General features: G+C 37.1%; 1 protein-coding gene across 4 annotated transcripts in view; it reads right to left on the bottom strand.

Annotated features, from left to right (window-relative positions):
• Nucleotides 1–19,483, bottom strand: part of ITPR2 (inositol 1,4,5-trisphosphate receptor type 2) — a 550,850-nt gene that overhangs the window by 97,953 nt on the left and 433,414 nt on the right. For all 4 annotated transcript variants that reach the window (XM_037848345.1, XM_037848346.1, XM_037848348.1 and 1 more), the window contains 3 exons: nt 5,805–5,912; nt 3,658–3,850; nt 174–299 (listed from right to left, as the gene is read on the bottom strand). In XM_037848345.1, the coding sequence (XP_037704273.1) occupies nt 174–299; nt 3,658–3,850; nt 5,805–5,912 (427 nt within the window). The remainder of the gene's footprint in view (nt 1–173; nt 300–3,657; nt 3,851–5,804; nt 5,913–19,483) is intronic.

Genomic DNA, 19,483 nt, shown 5'->3' with positions numbered 1-19,483 from the left:
ATCATCTTCTAATCACCATCAAACTTTACTTACAATGAATACAGAAAAATCTATTTAACAAGAATTATATTAATCATATTTTGAAGCACTAGATAGGAAATGTGCTAGGAGTATTATTTTTAGAACTTTAATATTTATAAAATTTAGAAATTTAAAGAAAAACAAACACTTGCCTTCATCTCCATCATCCCCAAATGGGTAGAAGAGAGCAACTGCTAAATTGATGAACACAGCCAAGTTGAAGGAAATGCTCCCCCAGAGAGAGATGTGTCTTGAGAACCAGAACAGTGCAGGGTTACCTAGTAGATGAGGAGCACAACAGACAGAACAGAAAAATAAATTTTTATTTGAATACAGGAGCCCTACAGAAATATCCTACTAACTGCATTTACATAAACTGCTATAAAAGCAAATTTAAATAAACGTTTCACATGGACATATTTTAGAAAGTTTATTAAAAAATCATCAGCCTTGCAAAGGGTTTTCTATTTGATTCTTTCTGTTACCCTTAGCCAGTTTACATGTAAACCGCTATAGAAGGGTGAGTAATTTTCCAATTGTATAAGATAGTTAGAAAAGGTGATTTCATAATAATTCTTTCTAATCTATCTCCAGAGAAGATTGGGGAGAGAGCTTAGTGACTCATGGGGTCCCCTTTCAAGAGGATGTGTACATTACTCTTTAATTTGGTAAAATTGGTGGATTGGTCCCGCTCTGATACCTTAAAGTCAAATAAAAATCTGAAACCTCTCACTAGCACAGAAGCATCTCTGATGACCATTCCTGTAACACACAGAATGGCCTGAAACCGTGAAACTGAATAGCACGGAGATGGAGTAGTGCCTTTTACTGGGAACTAGTGATTTATAATATTATCAAAATTTTAAACCCCATGCTTCCTAAGAACTTGCTGGGTTTGAAACGCCAGAAGAAAATGAAAGATACAATATTTGAATATTGTTCACAGGGGGAAATTTTAGGTTGTATATATGTTACTAGAATAAAAATAAAATTAAAAAAAGAACCACCAATAAGTGGAATAGGCTTTGCTGAATATTTCCAGAAAAGGGATTCTGTGTCTGTCATTGGAAGTAAATTAGTAAATTCATCTACCGAATCCATTTTACATTAACAGAAAATCAGTTCTTTCCACTTCTATTCAATAATCAAAAAATTATGTAAAGAATATCAGTTTGAGTGGGAGCCAATTTTATTGGCCTGTCCTGGACGACCCCAAGATTCATTCAGGCCCTGCCCATTCTCTCTAACTCTCAATATCTTAATACCAGGATTAAAATACCAGGTTTAGCAGAGGGGGAAAGTCATGTCCATTTTCAAATAGAAATGATGAACTTTTCAGATGTATATCCTATGAATTCCAACCTGGAGTTTGCTGCTTGCTTACAAACTGTACTCCCTTCAGCATATCTTGTTTTCCTTCTCTTGAAGTGAAACATCCAAACCACAGGGCACGGATCAGAAGGACTGAGAGAATGTTATTCCTTAACACTGCAAACATAAATGCACTCTGAATTTCTAATGGCAACATGCTATGTAAAAGATTACTATAGGTTATTCAAGGCTGTTAAAAAAAAAGGCAGCTGACTCCCAGGATGAGCCTGGACCCGGCATCATGGGATTGAGAAAATCTTCTTGACGAAAAAGGGGAAGTGAAATGAAACAAAATAAAGTTTCAGTGGCTGAGAGATTTCACATGGAGTTGAGAGGTCACTCTGGAGGGCATCCTTATGCATTACATAGATAACCCTTTTCAGTTTTTAGTGTATTGGAATAGTGTACTGAAACTGTCGAACTGCAACCCAGTAGCCTTGATTCTTAAAGAAGATTGTACAACAATGTAGCTTACATGGTATGACTGTGTGATAGTGAAAAACTGGTGGCTCACACTCCCTTTAACAAGTGTATGGACGGATGAGTAGAAAAATGGCAACAAAAACTAAACAAAAAATAGGGTGGGATGGGGGGGATGGAATGATTTGGGTGTTCTTTTTTACTTTTATTTTTTATTCTTATTTTTTTTGGTGTAAGGAAAATGTTCAAAAATTGATAGGGTGATGAATGCACAACTATATGGTGGTACTGTGAAAAGTTAATTGTACACCATGGATGACCGTACATAGGTATGTGAATATATCAATAAAACTGAATTTAAAAAAAAGAACTAAAAAAAATGGGCTGAAACTTTAAAACATGACACTGAAGAAAGATAAATGTTTGAAGATACTTATTGGTCTTAGAACACCAAAGACATTGGAATTAACTTTGATTTTAGTAAAATTAAACTTATCTTTTAATTTTTCTCATGACCTTAAATTAGCCTTTCTATGATTACCTGTGGCACCTAACATGTAATAAATTGTAAACATCTGCATCTTCACCATTTGGGGATAGGAGTCCTCATTTTTAAACACAGCATGATAAGACAAAATTAGAAGCTGTTGATGCATACATTTGTTATAGTAAATCCTTACTTAATTGTAAAACCATCAGGTGAATTAGATTCTGCTTATAACCTCATAATAAATTGCTTCCAAACTTTTAAAGTAAAAAGTAAACTGGAAATTATTTTAAGATTTATTTTTTCATAAATGACAATACAAGTATTTAAAAACAAAAAACAAAAAACACAAACCTCCACAAGCATTAGTTCATTTTTCAATTCACATATTTGTCAAGGAGAAAATGTATGTTGCTCAAATGTCCCAAATTAAAGTCATTGACTTTCATATGTCTTTTGGACACCCATAATTTTCACTGAATTTCATGAGAATTTTAATGTATGCTACCATCTTATAACCAAAGGTGGTGTTTCTTGAGCTCCCAAACTCAAATTAGTAAACCACATGACCATTAAAGTTCCTAGAAAACTCGAATGATGACACACTGTTTAATAACAGTATTGAAAGTGCATGCCTGCTTGTCTAGAAAACATTCCCAAAAGACAGAAATCAAGAGTTTCACCATACAGCTTTTTCTTAAAAAATCATGGCACTCCTTATCTGGAAAAAGAAACTAAAGTAACAATTAAAAATTCAGTTCTTCCAAACAGACTTGAGCTTATACTGAGGTAAAAATAATGGCAACTATATTATGCTAATTTTTAATTGTAAAGTTATAACATTACTCTATTTGAATACAAGTGTCACAAAATTTTTAATTTGCTTGATTTGGGGAGGTAAAGATATGCTAAAAGAAAGAATGACTCAGAAAAACTTTAAATAAACTGCTCAGTCATAGGACACTGGAAGAAGAGCAGGCTGGTGCCGCTCATACTGATCACTAATGTCATTCAGGGACTATTTGAAGACTTCAAACCTGCAGCTATTCAACTTTGCATTCAAGAGTTGAAACATACAGCTTTAACCCTGTATTTCATAATATTTACAAAACTATAGGATCATCACTAAAAGATGATCTAATTAGTGTTTTCTGTTTCCATTAAGCCACAGGTGTCTCAGCTCCCATTATAGACTGAGCTTATACTTCTGAGTCTACAAGTGATTTCTGTAAAATCAGTCTGGCAAGGAATTGAAAAAAACAACATAAATAAATTACTGTCATGTGTCTCAAAGTACCAATGTATCTGCCATTATGCACAAAACTAACCAGTAGTTTATTGTCAGCTACAGTACTTACTCCTGATTTTCTTCTGCCACTTCATTTCACTGTAGAGATCTTCTGTTTGTTGGAAAAAGTCATTCACTTTACTTCCTTGCTCATCCCTTTCAGTTGTATTGAACACACGGAACTTGGATTCTCGAGTGAGGTATTCACATATATTGGGGACAGGAAAAACTATTTGTTCCATAGTCCTATCATGACGGACAATCTGAAACATTAATTTGCATCTCTTTTAGCCTTTTGGACACCTTGGTTAGATTATTTTTTGTTTTCAGCATAAGTTTATGCTGCATATGTTATGCATTCAATTATGATAAACGTATACTGGCTGAAATATCTAACATAGTCCCTTATTATACTATATTTTTTCTCTTTAAATAATACTACATATTGTTATAAATAACAAAAATCAAAACCTTTCATTCTTTCTGGATTAGCATTATGCTTTGACCACCCATCTTGATTTTTGTGACATACACGAGGGAACCAAGGGGGGCTTAATTAGCAAGTGACAGGATAACCTTAAAGACACCACTGAATATATCTTAGTAGAGTAATCTAGCCATCTTCAATATCACCCTCACCTTTGCTATCACAATCTCCTCCTATCTGATCACCCACATCCACTCTTCTCTACTCCCTTTCCCAGTCCTTTCTTCAAACATCAACCAGATTGATCTTTTGAAAAACGTCACCCCCACCTAAAGCTTCTATATTCCTCCATACTGTCTCATCATTTAGTTGCCTCTACCTGAAATACTTTGTCCAATCCTTAGTGGAAAGAAACTTCTACCTACTTTTAGTATGTTCTTAATGGTGATCTTCTCTGTGAAATCTATACTGAAATTCCCCAGGCACAATTAATTACCATTTCCCTACATTTCCTTGGCCTTTTTTATACATTTACTACAGAGAATTATCTTCTATATGTGTGAACTGGTGCAGAGTAAGTGCTCAGTGAACATTTACTAAACGTCTGTATTTACAGCTAAATCTTTCCTCACTGTTGGAAAAGCTCCCTGTCTCTCACCCACAGGTATTAACCCAAACCCCTCCCTTGGGCCTGCCCACTCAACCTGTTCTTCTTGGATTTATTCTGATCTCCTAGCTTTGTGCTTTGGTTTCTGGGACCTTCCTCAGGACTTTCATGGTTTGATGATCTATTTACTTCAATTTCTCCAGCTTCCTGACTCTGCTAGCCTCCAAGTTCCTAAGCACCTGACATAGTAAGAAATGTTTTTGTTGCTGGTCCAGCTCATAGGTTCCACTAGGTCAAGTCTCCCACTAGAACTGCACTATTAATGTTTATAAACATGAGTAAGGGATCTATTTGTGACACAAGGTAATAATGCTCATTATTCCAAAGGTTTGGCAATAGTGAACAATAAAGTACAGTGATTATATATCCCAAGAGTTAATAACAGTGATGCCCATCATGTACTCTGCTGAAAACCAAAATATCTGTCAAATCAAATGAATGTATGAATGTATGGATGTAAATTAGGAGTGACAAGCATCAACTTCTCTGCTCACTTCTGCCTGATTAGCTCTGCCAATCAGTGTCAAAATGATACCGAAGTTAGTAAATGAAAGCCAGATGGTCTCCCAACATATAATGCTAAGTCCATATTGACCCACAACTCCTTCACTGCCACCAGCCATTAAATGTCTCATTTATGGGCAGTGGGGTGGTTTACTGCAGTGTACTGAAAATTAAACTGTTAAATCAATGCAGTTTATGCTATCAATCTGAAAACTTAACTAGTGCCTGCTGTGCTTCTATTTTAATAAACTGTCTACAAGTTTTAAAAGAAAACTCTTCTTGAATGGTACCTTCTATTATAATAATCCTGCCTTTAAAATATCACTGCTCTGCAATGATTGCTTCCATAGCCAAAAATCAAGCAAACATTCTATTAATTACAAAAGAAAATCTACATACAGTATGCAGTTCTGATAAAAAGAAAAAAAGACAACTTTGAAATACGTGCACTTCAATTTCTTACAGTGCATTTGCATCTCATCTCTTAATAGTTATTTTTACAGTTTAAATCACTCAATTATGCTTCATTGTTCAAGAGAAAAAACTATGAAAATGGTCTGCAGTAAAAAGTAAACTTAAATTCATAGTTGGTCCCTTTCAAGAAATAATAGATCATTACCTCAATCTGTGCAGTGTGGTTGGCATAATACTTTAAGGCTTCATCTCCTTCATCTGGATCAGATCCTGGTTTGAGCATCTGCTGCAATAGCTTATTGTGGCGAGCCAACTAGAGGGCAAGAAGATAAAGGTTTGAGGTTTACCCCCTCCCCTTTTCTGGGGTCATATTTGAAATTACTTTGCCCACTTGTACACAGAACTTCACAGCCCTGGGGATAATGGAAATCAATTACATTTCAAGAAAGTGTGTCTATTTGAAAGATACAGACAATGAAATAATAAGGATCAGCTGTTATTACTACATCAATCTTAAATGTTTAGAGATATACATGCCCTTAGTATGAGAAGACTGTGCCTTGCCCAGAGTAGGTGCTCAATTAACATTTGTTGACTAGATTTATGTCTTTAATAAATGTATAATTGTGCCAGGAACAAGAAATGTCACAGTGATATATAATTGATACTCCCTATAATAAATTTATACAACACATGACATATAAAACAACTTGGTCAACAGTATGATAGTTGACATTTAATGGTACCTTCATATCTACACATAAATAGGAAGCTGCACTTCAGAAGGGTATTTTCTGTGGCATCTAATCAAAGCTCTACAGCTCTACATTAGTAGTTTGCACTAAACTCCTTTTTCTTCTCATCATTGTATGTCCCTTTATAGATATATCTTAGGTTTACTGTAATTGAAACTAATCATTTAGAAAAGAAAAATTTCACTTATAAAGTGTTTTAAACTGCAGTTGGTAGGAGTGATTTTTCTCTTTCACTTGAATATCTATGGCATATTAATGAGAGTTCTCTCACTCTCATTAATATGTACTGCTTTGAGATGTCTCTCTTATAGCTGTCTTGAACAGTTTCTGAAATCTTATAATCTCTTTGATCTTTCAACTATTTCATTTATGCCTCAATTTTCCTGAGGGCTTCTAGTAATATATACTCTGCCATATAATTCTTTTACTACTAGAACAGTACCTGCTGCTTACTCTGTGCCAGGCACCATCCTAAGCCCTTTAAGTACGTAATGTCATTTGATCCTCATAAGAAATCCTGGGATAGACACCATTATGATCTCCATTTTACAGATGGGGAAACTGAGGCACAGAGCGGTTAAGAGTTTTCCATGTTAAGTAGAAAATGGCAGAGCCAGTATCAAGTTCAGGCACTTGGGTTCCAGAGTTGGTTTTCATATCAACATTATAGATAAGGAAATAAGTCTTCCTTATATTCATGAAATCTTAATACAAATTATGATTAAAAAGAATGGAGATAAATTTTAAACCACAATCCAGAACCTAGATAGCCAAATATAGTGGCAACAAATGGCTAATTCTTGAAGGTAAACTGGCACGATCTGTTGACTAATTAGATCTGGGGCATGACAGAAAGAGAGGAGTCAATCCCATGGTAATCGACCGGAACCACTAAATGCTGTTTACTAAGGAAAAATGCAGGAGGAGCATATTTAGGAGAAGAAAATCAGGAGGTTGGCTTTGGACATATGAAGTTTTACATGTCCAGTAGGCATCCAAAAGGAAACGTTGATCAGACTGTTAGACAGACTAGTCAGGGGTTCTGGGCAGAGGTCTGAGCTAGAGACAAGCCATTGGGGGACATCAGTATACAGGCAATATCATGAGCCTTAATGAGAATACCTGGGATGAGCTTAGAAAAAGAGGTCGAAGGAACTCCATAAGAATATGAGTGGCACTGGCAAAGACTGAGAAAGACTGGCCAGCAAAGTAGAAACAAAAGCAGACAAGCTGGCTGTCCTGGTAGTCAAGTGAAGAAAGAATTTTGAGGCAAAGGGAGTAATCATCTGTGTCAAATGCCTCTGAAAAGTCAAATCAAATGAGGACTTGGAAATGATCATTGGGTTTAGCAACTTGGAAATCACTTGTAACCTTGAGAGTTTCTGGGAAGGGGTAGTGAACAAAGCTTAATTGCAGTGAGTTTAAATAAGATTGGAAGGAGTAGAAGCATAAATCATCAAATAAGAGTGGGCAACCCTTTCAAAGAGTATTGTTATAAGGGAGAACCAAGAAATAGGGTATAAGTAGAGAAAAGGATAGGGGAAGGTGGGTGGGGGGGTCCTTTAAGAGGGGAAGCATAACATCATGTTTGTTTGATTTTGAGAGAGAGTTAGTATTAGCTAGAGCAACATCACAACAAGGTGAGTGAACAAATCAAGTCTGTAAGTGGAAGGGTTTGCCTCAGATAGAAACGAATTCACCCTTAGTGGCAGCAAGGAGGGTGGACAGTGGTGATGGTAGGAGTATGTACAAGTTATTTTCTATTACTTTTATTTTCTCAGTGAAGTAGGAAGCTCATAAGAGAAGAGGTGTTGAAATTTAAGGAGGAGAAAATATGAAACAGTCATTGAAGGAAAGGGGAAGGATTTGAGAAATGGAATAGGGTTACTGGAAAGCCCCGAGGGTCCCCTTTCCTGTTACTAAAGTGTGGCTAGTAAGCATGCTTGTTTATTTTTCCCCAGTGACACTCAGCTTGCTTGGGTGCAGGCATGGAATGGGCTGAGATTTGTAATTAAAGAGATTTGTGGTTTTGCTGGGTGAGAAAAACAACACAAAAAAGAGATGCATGGAATTAAGGGTCCATGCAAGGAATTTAATGGGAAAAATGTTAGAATGAAGTGCTAAATAGGAAGTGCTGGCCAGAGTGTGATGCTTGAAATGGAGACTTCCTGACAGAGTGCAGGGCCCAGCGATCAGTAAATGATCAGGTTTTCGATGTGCCTAAATGTCTATAATGGAATTGCTTCTCACACCTTCATACTGCCTTGGTCCAAGGCACCACTGTCTCTCACCTGGAACATGCAAAAACCTTTTCACCCTCCCTGCTCCATTCTTTTCTTCTAGAGTATATTTTCAACACAGGAGCCAGAGTGATCCTTTGGTTAGATCCTATCTCTTTTCTGTTCAAAACCCTCCAATGGCTCCTATTTCACAAAGACTTAGAGCCAAAGTATTTACCATGGCCAATAAGGACCTAGGTAATTTAGTCCTGCTGCCTTTCTAAATTCCTCTTCATTGCTCTCCCCACCAAGTACTCTGCCCCAGCCACAATGGCTCCATGTTCCTTACGTTCAAGGAGCACGTTTTTCTCTCAGGGCTTTTGCAGTTAGAATTCCCTCCACCTGGATTCTGTTCCTCTAGATATCTGCAGAGCTTGCCCAATCACCTATTTCAGGATTTCTTTCTTCAAAAGATCAACTCACCTATTTCCCCTGGCACATCTATTCCCATTCCCTGCTTTGTTTTTCTCCATAACACTGACTATGAACTGACAGTATAATTTATAATGGATCTGTTTATTACCTATCTCCCCCATAAGAAAATAAGCTTACATTCTTATAGGACATGGATTTTATTTGTTTTGTTCACTGCTACACTCCCAAGGCTTAGATCAATGTCTGACACATAGTAGGTGTGCAATACATAATTTTTTAACCAATTGAATTCAAATGTCAGAACTCTTTAAATCTTAAACAACTGTTAATTTCCCAAGATAAGAATATTAATTTGAATAATTTTTTAAACTTTGGTGATTAAAAAGCTTTCACTTCTTTATAGTCACTTTATGGTGTCAAAAAACTGCTATCATTTTAAGAAACAAAGATTGTTATTGTATATGATGTAACTATTAACAAATGAAACTATACAAGTAATTTTCATTTAGTACATCTTACTTACTAGGAACATTTTAGGGCCTCTCTCTTCCCTGTAGTCTTAATAAGATGATTTCACCTTTGTCTTATTTTATTGCAGATAACAGGCCCTTTAAAAAGCACTTAAAAAAATGAAGTGCCTAGGCCTCCATTCACATATTTGAAGTTTTAAAATATTTTCTTTCATGGATATATAAGTAATCTATACTTAGCTTGGAAAATTGGAAATATATATATTTTTAAGAAATCAATAAAAACAAAATAGAAATAATTGCATCATTTTCTCTACCAGGATTTCATGTCCTTTGGAACTGGGGACCTTCCCTGACTATGTAGCCTAATTTGCTCTTCCTTGTTCTGTGTTTACAAGTGCTCTGTACATACCTATATAGTGAAATTTCTCCTATTGAATCTTATTATTTCTCTCAAAAGGGCTGTGACATCTTCAAGGAAAAGGACCTGTACTTATTCATCTCTGTATCCTCAGAGCCAAGAACAGTACATAACATAATACATAAAATAGATTCAATAAATATTTGAGTAATCAATGAAGAAATTGTTTAATTAATGATTTATTCATTATATGTTTAACTGGGCAAGGACACTTAAATCTTAGCGAATTATCCTTCTGTTTCCTCCTTTGTAAAATAGGAGGGCCAAAGAAATCTAATTAGACATTGGATGATGGTATAATTCCTGTTTTTCCAGAAATAAAGTTAAAAAACATTTTCTTTGGTTTCATAGTTATTTATGTACTTTTATCCCTTCTGATAATTATCAACTATTTGAAGGAAGGGACTGAGCACTCAATAAGTGTTGAACTGAAGTCTGTATGATAAAGCTGGGAAAACTTCTCTATCACATATACAATATACAAAAGAATTAAGGAATATCTCAATGATTGAAATGTGTGAGAATTACCACGATCTAGTCTAAATGTAGTTTACTGAAAGCACAACACAACTTCTCAGACCCTATTAACAAATGCCCAATAGTTTTTCATTCTGTTTTGTTTTTAAGATTAGTCCCTTTCATCAGCATTCTTTTTAAAATATTCTGTAGAATGACAACACTGACAATCAATGACATTCATTTTCTCAGTGGCATGTGCTTCAGCCACAGTTTGCCTAACATACCCTGCCATGTACCCTCATATGACATGAATAGAGAAAAGCAATCCCAGCATCCAAAGCAGCAACAGCAGCATTTACTATTATGTGCTTTGAAAACCAAAGGTGAAAACACTTGGTGAGTTTCTGCACAAATACAGCACATCTGGGGAGCATTGTCAAAGTAAAAAATCCAATTTTAGTTCTAATTAAACACTGAAAATCAGCTAATAAAGCTACTCAAAGACAGCCATCTTATGAAACCCAACTTTACTATTTGCAGCTACCCTCACAGCAGAACTCAAAATCAGCCTGAATTCAACATGGTCTGGAAAACCAACCCACCATCAATATCAGTAATAATGAGGTCCAAACATGGGCAATAACATCGAAACTCAAAAGAGAGTCAGGCCATGTTGAGTGAAATAAGCAAGAAATGAAACGGCAAACATTGTAAGGTTTCATTAACATAAACTATACAGAAACTAAATATAAACTATAAGGAGCAAATGCTGAGAATTGAATTTGAGAGCATAGGCTATCAGGGAATAGAACATGGGCAGAGATTGGGAAATTGATGATTAAGGAGTACAGAATGTTCAATAAGGCTTATTGTAAAGGTTCCGAGATTGTAAGCTCTTACAGCAGTCACATTTATTACTGAGTTTTAACTGTAATTTCTAAATTCTAAGATGCTGAATTCTTTGGGTATAGCCTGGTAGTTCCTTGGAACTTTTAGGTATCTGTGTGACACCTGAAACTCAGAGTTAGAGTTCTGCAGCTCTGAAAGACAGCATTACTGCCAAAGAAGCTGAAAAAGAGATCAGACTTCAATAAGAGATATAAATGAAATGGTCTTGGTTAGGACTAAGGTAAATCAGAATACAGGGTAAAGGATAATATTGATTGTCTTTTAAAACTTCAATTTCTATGTGAGACCAAAGAAAGAGATGCTTATTTGGTACAAAATTTAAATTTTCTGTAGTACACTATGTAATTTAACTTGTATGGTCAGTTTATTTAACCAACATAATTACATGGAACCTAGAAGACGGAATGAGATCCTGTTTTTCTGTACAGGTTAATGTAATACCTGGATACATTCCAGAGTATTTGGGGCAGGAAACAAAAAAGTATTTGCAAAGTCCCCTTGAGGGACTGGGGAAAAATGTGGAAATATTAAACTTCCCACCTGGGGAACTCCTGATATTCTCTCAAGTATTAGGGACTCCGAATTTAATAAGCTAAGCCCTTGATCTGGAGGCTTGCCCTTATGAAATTTATTTATTAAGGCTAAGCTTACTTATAATTATGCCTAAGAGTCACTCCCAGAGAACCTCTTTTGTTGCTCACATGTGGCCTTTTTCTCCAACCCAACTGCACATAAACTCACCACCCTCTCCTCTATGCGGGACATGACTCCCAGGGGTGTAAGTCTCCCTGGCAATGTGAGACATGACTCCCAGGGATGAGCCTGGCCCTGGCATCAAGGGATTGAGAATGCCTTCTTGACCAAAAAGAGGAAAAGAAATGAAACAAAATAAAGTTTCAGTGACTAAGAGATTTCATACAGAGTTGAGAGGTCATTCTGGAGGTTATTCTTATGTATTATACAGATAATCCTTTTTAGTTTCAAGAGTATTAGAATAGCTAGAAAGAAATACCTGAAACTGTTGAACTGTAATCCAGTAGCCTTGATTCTTGATGATGATTGTATAATCAATTACATAGCTTTTATGGGGTGACCCTTTGATTGTGAAAACCTTGTGACTGACATTCCCTTTATCCAGTGTATGGGCAGATGAGTAACAAAATAAAGACTAAATAAATAAATAATATGAGGGGGGAGGGATATGGGATGTTTGGAGTGTTCTTTTTTATTTTTATTTTTTTGAGTAATGAAAATGTTCTAAAATTACTTGTGGTAATGAATGCACAACTATATGATGATACTGTGAGCCACTGATTGTATTATGTGGATGGATTATATGGAGTATGAATATATTTCAATAAAACTGCATTATAAAAAAAGGGGAGTAATGCCATAGGTGGGAAATTTCTGAATCCTAGAAATCCTTTTAACCCATAAGTATTTGGATTACTTTGTTAACCAAAATAGTAGCAATTCTTTTATCTATGGTGAGGACATGTGCCTGCATCAGGCATACTGACATAGTATGTGATGCCAAAAAACTTTACAAATAAAGAACTCAGATTGGCTCATTATTACAAATAGAGACACTAGGTCTGAAACAATTTATGACCTACAGAAAACAAATGTAACCCATGGGCAAATATATGCATATATGTTTGTGGGGAAGGAATTAAATGCATTGGTGGATAGTTAGCCTCATAAAAGAAGACAGGAATATCACCCACAGAGAAAGACTACCAAGAAGGCCCAAGGATTCTTTCAGTAGGTGTTGAAAAGCAAAAAGGAAAATCATGTGCCTCACATTACACATTCATAAGTATGTAAACCTTATACATAAGCACATAAAACCTACTGCACGAAGATGACGGCTAGGTAAGACAAGGCAAAAAAACACCTCCATGAAAAACACTAGATAAAAGCCAGAAAGTGACCCAGAACACCAGTTCCAGCGATGCACCAGCTGGACAAGGTCTGCTAAATCCACAGGGACCGTGCATTTGGTGAAACCAGGAGTCTGCATTCTGAAATGAGTGAGTGAGCCAGCTGAAAGTCCGGCGGCCACGCTGTGGTATGGGGAAACCATGGGTTGGCGTTTGGAGGTGGACTAGTTCTTTCTAAAAAAAAAAAAAAAAAAAAAACCCGGGAGCAGCTGAGGACATAATGGTTAGAACCATGCAGTGAAGCGTGGCAGGAGCGGTGCCTTGGTATCTGGCATACAGGATAGACCTTCCCACACCCGCTGCTGATTGTCTTGGGGCCAGGGCAGCAGAGGGAAGCCAAAAGGAGAAAGAAACCACGACCCTTGCAAACATCTCCCCGGTGGGCTTGAGACGCTCCCGCCCAGGGCCAGACCCATAGCCCAGAGCCATGCCAAGGGTCCCAGTGTGGCAAGGAGTGGTTCTCGCAGCACCGTGCACACACCACAATATAGATCATGGAAAAAATTATATTGTTTGTTCAAGGATGTGTGCAACTTGCTCTCATATGTTCAGAAGACACAGCAATAGATGATGGATGATAGAGAGGGAAGGAGGGAGGGAAGGAGGGAGGGAAAGAAAGAAATGGTGGTGTGACAGGATGTTAAAGTTGGTGGATGGGGATATCAGGGGAGGGGGTCGGGGTATGCTGGAGTTCTGTGTATGGGGTTTGTATTGTTTTTGCAACTATTCCTGTGTTTGAATTTATTTCAAAATAGAATTAAAAAAAAAAAAAACCTACTGCAGGGTCTTTGAGCAAAGTCATGCATTTTTTTTTTAAATTTTACTTTGAAATAAATTCAAAGTTACAGGAACAGTTGCAAAAACAATACAAAACCCATACACAGAACTCCAGCATACCCCGTCCCCCCTCCCCCAATACCCCGATCCAGCAACTTGAACATCCTGTCCCACCACCATTTCTTTCTTTCCCTCCCTCCCTTCCACTCTCCCTATCTATCATCCATCATCTATTGCTCTGTCTTCTGAACATATGAGAGCAGGCTGCACACATCCTTGAACAAACAATTTAATTCACATATACATTTCCCATGAACAAGAACATTCTTTTATGCAATCCCATTATGCACAGATAAGAAGTTAAAGAAATTCAAGACTGATACAAAGCTTACATTTTATATTTCCTTTTTTTTTTCCTTATGTCCCAACTTTGTCCTTTAAGCCTCCTGTCCTCCATCCTCAGATCCCATCCAGGATCATCCTTGGCATTCAATTGTCATCTATTTACACTGTCTTTTTTTTTTTTTCTCAATTGTGGAAACTTATATACAGCCTAAATCTTCCCATTCCAACCCCTCCCTAGCATTCCAGTAGTGGGATTAATCACATTTAGAATGCTGTAATGCTATCACCTTCCCACCATCCATTACTAGAAATTTCCCTTCACCCCAAACAGCAACCCTACAATCATTTCTTAACTCCCCATTGCCCCTAACCCCACTTCTCATAACCCATACTCTACTTTTCATCTCTATGGTCACATTCTCTGATAATTTCTTTGTGTTTACTGTTGGGCTTAAATTTAACCTCTTACATCTATAACAATCTTGTTTTTCTTTGATACCAACTTAACTAACTTCAATAGGACACATAAACTATGTTCCTATACTCCTCCATTCCCTCACGTTTATGCAGTTCTTGTCAGAAATTACTTATTATACATTGAGTCCAAAGCCACTGATTTGTCATTTGAGTTTATGTATTTTATATCCTGTAGGAAGTAAATAGTGGAGTTACAAAGCAAAAATTATTGACTTCTATTTGTATTCCATTGTGGTCAGAGAATGTGCTTTGAATATTTTAAGTTTTTTTTTTTTTTTTAATTTATTGAGGCTTGTTTTATGTCCCAGCATATGGTCTATTCTGGAGAAAGATCTGTGATCACTAGAGAAAAAATGTGTGTCCTGGTGATTTGGGATGTAAGGTTCTATATACGTCTGTTAAATTTTTCTATATCTTTCTCCTTTCTTTGTTTCTCTGTCGGTAGGGTTCTCTTTAGTATCTGAAATAGGGCAGGTCTTTTATTAGCAAAATCTCTCAGCATTAGTTTGTGAAAAATTTAAGCTCTCCCTCAAATTTGAAGGAGAGTTTTGCTGGATAAAGTATTCTTGGTTGGAAATTTTTTCTCTCTCAGAATTTTAAATATGTCATGCCACTGCCTTCTCACCTCCATGGTGGCCGCTGAGTAGTCACTACTTAGTCTTATGTTGTTTCCTTTGTATGTGGTGAATTGCTTTTCTCTTGCTGCTTTCAGAACTTGCTCCTTCTCTTCAGTATTTGAGAGTTTGATCAGAATATGTCTCGGAGTGGGTTTATTTGGATTTATTCTATTTGGAGTTTGCTGGGCATTTATGCTTTGTGTATTTATATTGTGTAGAAGGTTTGGGAAGTTTTCCCCAACAATTTCTTTGAATACACTTTCTAGACCTTTACCGTTCTCTTCCCCTTCTGGGACACCAATTAGTCTTAAGTTTGGATGTTTTATTTTATCTATCGTATCCCTGAGATCCATTTCAATTTTTCGATTTTTTTCCCATTCTTTCTTTTATTCTTTCATTTTCTGTTCTGTGGTCCTCTAGGACACTGAGTCGTGGTTCAGCTTCCTCTAATCTTGTATTATGAGTATCCAGAGTCTTTTTAATTTGGCCAACAGTTTCTTTTATTTCCATAAGATCTTCTATTTTTTTATTTACTCTTGCAATTTCTTCTTTATGCTCTTCTAGGGTCTTCTTTATGTCCTTTATATCCTGTGCCATGTTCTTCTTCATGTCCTTTATATCCTGTGCCACGCTCTCATTCTTTGATTGTATTTCTTTGATTAATTGTGCCAAGTACTGTGTCTCTTCTGATATTTTGATTTGGGTGTTTGGGATTGGGTTCTCCATATCGTCTGATTTTATCATATGCTTTAAGATTTTCTGTTGTTTTTGGCCTCTTGGCATTTGCTTTGTTTGATAGGGTTCTTTCAAGTTATAAAAAATACCAATCTGATTTTTCAGATCTACAACTTGGTAGCGTACACTTTCTCTAACTAACCAGCAGATGGCATCTGCAGGTCACCTATTCCCCTGAAGTCAGTTCTCCTCAACTTTGTCTTTGTGGTGTGTGGGGATCTAATTCTTGTGAGGTTCAATTGGTCCACTAAGTTTGGGTGTGTTGTTGGTGCTGTCCACCCTGAATGTGGGGCAAGTGTCTGGGTGGTCAGGGAGACAGGGAAGCTTTAATAATCAAACCTCCCAGGTGTTCCCGCAGATTTAAGGCTGTTACAAGAGTCTAAGCCTTCATTTCAGTCTTTCCACAGATTGTCTCTGCCGCTGACCCACAAGTCCTTGGTATTGGTGTAGGGCCCCTGGGATTTCTGAGCGGGTCCCCTTCCTAGCTGTGCTCTTCCAGTACCTCTACTGAGGGAAGGCTGTACAATGTCACAAGTGCACGCCGCTCCTCCAGGGAAGCCCTGGGCCACTGGGCCGTGCAGGGGCGTTCCCGGCCTGCTATAAAAATGTTGAATGGGGCATGTTAATTTCCCCCTTTTCGCACAGCTCTGCCTTCCCAGCTCCGGGACAATTAGCTGTGTGTGCACTAAAGGCCACTGTCCACGGCTGATATTGTGGTGTGTGCATGGCACTGTGGGAAACACTCTTGGTGTGGCTCTGGGCTATGGCTCCATCCCCAGGCAGGAGTGTCTCCAGCCCACCGGGGAGATATCTGCAAGGGGCGCGGTTTCTTTCTCCTTTTGGCTCCCCTCTATCCCCCTGGCCCTGAGACAATCAGGAGCGTGTGTGGCGAGAGCTATCCTCCACACCAGACACTGAGGCGATGGCTACAGCCTGCTCCTGTAGTGCTTCACTGTGCGGTTCTCACTGCCATATCTGCAGCTGCCCTGGGGTTTTTTGTTTTGTTTTGTTTTGTTTTAAAAGAACTAGTCTGTCTCCAAATGCCAACCCGCGGTTTCCCCACACCGCAGCACGGCCGCTGGACTTTCCGCCAGCTTACTCACTCGTTTCAGAATGCAGACTACTGGTTTCACCAAATGCAAGGTCCCTGTGGATTTAGCAGACCTTGTCCAGCTGGTGCATTGCTGGAACTGGTGTTCTGGGTCACTTTCTGGCTTTTATCTAGTATTTTTCACAGAGGTGTTTTTTTTTTGCCCTGTCTCACCTAGTTGCCATCTTAGGTTCTCCCTGCATTATTTTTTAAATCCAAGATGGGGGAATAAAGATGGCAGACTTGGGCTTTTCATTTTTAGTGGTATCCTTTTTTAAACCATTTCACATTTCTTGTCTTATCATTGGAATTTTAATGTTCATTTCAGTTTGGGTCCAAGAAAGAATAGAGTACAAAAATCAAGAAATTGCACTCGAATGCTATTCAACTACTATTATTCTTCAGCACTTCTCATCTATGGATTGTTTCGTGCAAGTTCCATTTTTATTAATTGGTAAAATTGTGACATAGAAATTGACTTTCCTAAAATCATAAAGTGAGTCTGAGACTGAAGTCAGGATAATTGCTTTTTAGATGTTTAGGTTAATAATTGTACAATGCCTTAATACCAAACACTGTTCCTGTTTGAAATATAAAGAACCAGCAGAAAAGAGAATACAGGTCTACCTATGCTACCATGCTTAAAATAATGAAACCTGGTGTTTTCTAAATATCTAGTTTTTCTTGGATTTTGTAATCCTGTTTTATGCAAAGCACAGTTTTAACTGCTGTAAGATCAGAGAGATAAGTAAGACTTTCCTTCAAGCAACCTACTTTATAGCTGGAGGAATTAAAACAGTAATAGATACGTGATGATTTATATGTGGGAAAATGAAGGCAGAATTAGAAGGAAACACACTTAGTTGGTGAGACCAGGAAAGGGATAGTGTAAGAAACGCATCTAATAAACGTTTTAAAGAATGAATAAAATGTCCATAGGTTGAAAGGGCCAAAGCCATGTTAAAAAGCAGAAAAGTCTTTCTCACATGAGACTGGACTATGTGGTCTCAGCATGAAAATATTCCCTGAGGTAGGGGGTGTTTGCACTTGGATACTTGAAGGGGAAATTGGGGGCAGTCATTCTTGGTGAGAGAAAGTTTAGATGAGCTCTCTCTCATGCTTACTGCATGTGTGCACACGTGTGCACATGCACACACACACACACACACAACCATAGGGAAGTAAGGAACAGGTCCTTTCTCTCCTCTCAGGAATGAAAGAGACCCTAGATATGTAGGTCATCTTATCTGAAATGAGTAATTTCATTAAGATATTCTAAATTAATTCATTGTTGCAGTGTCCTATCCTAAACAAATAAAATATTTCAGGGTGGAGAAGCAAGAAAGAAATGAATTTTAATTTCAGTCATTTGTAGATGTTTAGTAGAGTTATCCAAAACACAGATAAACATTAATAAAAATGAGAAAGTAGCAACTGATCTCTGGGAAATCCCATGATGATGCATGCTTGGGTTTTTTTGCTTTTGCTTGGTATAACTGATAAAAGAACTTCAGAATTATTCTACACAGTAGCAACATTAGCAAAGAATTTAAAAAATATATTATTTTATTTATCCAATATCTAAAATAAATCCTTTGATATCAGTTTACAGTTTCCATTAATGTGGTGTCCAAACAGATATATATGCAAAATGCCAAAATATAAGCCTGATTAAAAAACAAAAACAAAAAACAAAAAACAAAGAACAAAAAACACCTCTTGATTATAGGGTCTATACTCTTAATTATTATGGTCTGTCTTAAGTTAAAGGAAAATGAAGAAAATACCTTTAATGATTATAATAAATAAGCGGTTAATGATAGTTTGACCCTTCAAGCAGGGCAAAATAAAAGAACAAAAACAAACTAAATGGCCCACAAGAAACAATGCATTTTAAAATGATGTAAGGCAGTTCTTAGTTTTTTGTACTATGGTTTTGATATTAAAACATTACAAAGTGGTGTGATAAAGAAACTAGTTTTCCTACTGTTTGCCAACATTCATCATGTAATAGATAAATACTTTCAAAACATGGTCCCTACATCAGTTGTATCACCATCACCTGGGAGCTTTTTAGATAGGCAAATTCTCAGGTTCCACCTAAGATTTACTCAGTCAAGAACTCTGGAGGTGGGATCTAGTAATCTGTTTTTAACCAGCCCTTCAAGTGATTTCAATGCCTGTGAACATTTTAGGACCACTGTCCTAATAAATAGAGGATATTATCATCAG

This window comes from Choloepus didactylus, chromosome 8 (assembly GCF_015220235.1).
Source record: "Choloepus didactylus isolate mChoDid1 chromosome 8, mChoDid1.pri, whole genome shotgun sequence".
NCBI classification, from domain to species: Eukaryota; Metazoa; Chordata; class Mammalia; order Pilosa; family Megalonychidae; genus Choloepus; species Choloepus didactylus.
The sequence above is the reverse complement of the archived record's forward strand: the minus strand, read 5'-3'. Positions and strand labels throughout refer to the sequence as shown.